Here is a 1,137-nt window from a genome sequence, read left to right as displayed (position 1 = left end):
GACGAATGATGTAGAGATAAAAGAATTGGTAGCCCCAGAATCAAAAAGTACATAAGCAGGTACATTAGATAATAACAGAATACTTGTTTGCATAATTTATAGTGTTAGACTAACAACCAAGGGGCGGATTTGGAAAAATGTGTAGTCCTAGGTAAAAAAGAACAAAAGCAAGTGTGTTAAAATATTAAATAATTTAGTACCTGCTATCACATTCGGATCCTGCTCCACCTCATGCTGATTTAGTGCGAAAACTCGGGCCTTTCCTTTCTTGTTCTTGTCCTGATCATCATCCTTCCTTTTTGGTGGCTCTGTACAGTTGAGAGCAATGTGCCCTGGCTTACCACATCGAAATCACATGTTCTTCCCGAGTAAGCATTCACCCCTGTGGAGTTTATTACACTTAGGACACGGTGTAATATTCTCACTCGCTCCACCAATACGAACTCCTGTGTTTGGCCTTTTACTCTGCCAATTACGTCTGTCCTTGTTTGGATCATTCCACTTTCTTTTTCCCGATGACTCCTTACTCTGCTGGGCATACTGTTCAAATGAGGTCCTCTGATATGAAATAGCATGAGCCCTCTCCAACATTTCACGATATGAGGTGAAACGATGGGACATAATGATCATGCCGATCTCAGGGCGCAGTCCATTCTCGAACCTCCTAATCTGCTTAACTTCTGTATCCACCAAGTGCGGGGCATACCTTGAGAGCTGCTCAAACTGTCTTTCATAATCAGTAAGTGACATACTCCCTTGTCTGAGCTGTAAAAATTCTGATTCCTTGAAGTCTCTCAAAGCCTGTGGGAAATATTTTGCCATCACTTCATCTTTAAACTGCTCCCAAGTTAGATTACGTTGCTGCTCTTCCGTCCTTGTACGTGAAACAGATTCCCACCAGTGACCAACTGCTCCAATCAACATAAATTCTGCACATAATACTTTCTATGCATCCGTACAAACAATGTGTCGAAATATGCGCTCCAGGCCTCTTATCCACTCTTCGACAACCAGTGGTTCAGAATAACGTCGCAAGTGGAAGGCTTGTAGCTATGAAACTGCTCAACCACTGAGACAGCTCCAGGGGCAAAATGCGGTGCATTCTGCTGTGGCGGTGCATTTTGTGGTGGAGGTGCT

The 1,137-nt window shown here is 43.3% G+C and overlaps 1 protein-coding gene across 1 annotated transcript; it reads right to left on the bottom strand.

The window, feature by feature from the left end:
* Window positions 1-200: 200 nt before the first annotated feature.
* LOC111386718 lies at window positions 201-924 on the bottom strand (the record flags this gene model as incomplete). The annotated part of the gene is made up of 2 exons (XM_023011183.1): window positions 426-924; window positions 201-308 (listed from the first exon to the last, which is right to left on the bottom strand). Coding segments are annotated over exons 1-2 (607 nt in total), but the record flags the coding sequence as incomplete, so codon positions are not given.
* Window positions 925-1,137: the final 213 nt, after the last annotated feature.

This window comes from Olea europaea, unplaced genomic scaffold, assembly GCF_002742605.1.
Source record: "Olea europaea var. sylvestris unplaced genomic scaffold, O_europaea_v1 scaffold36978, whole genome shotgun sequence".
NCBI classification, from domain to species: domain Eukaryota; kingdom Viridiplantae; phylum Streptophyta; class Magnoliopsida; order Lamiales; family Oleaceae; genus Olea; species Olea europaea.
Note: the sequence above shows the minus strand (reverse complement) of the source record. Positions and strands in the feature narration are given on the sequence as shown.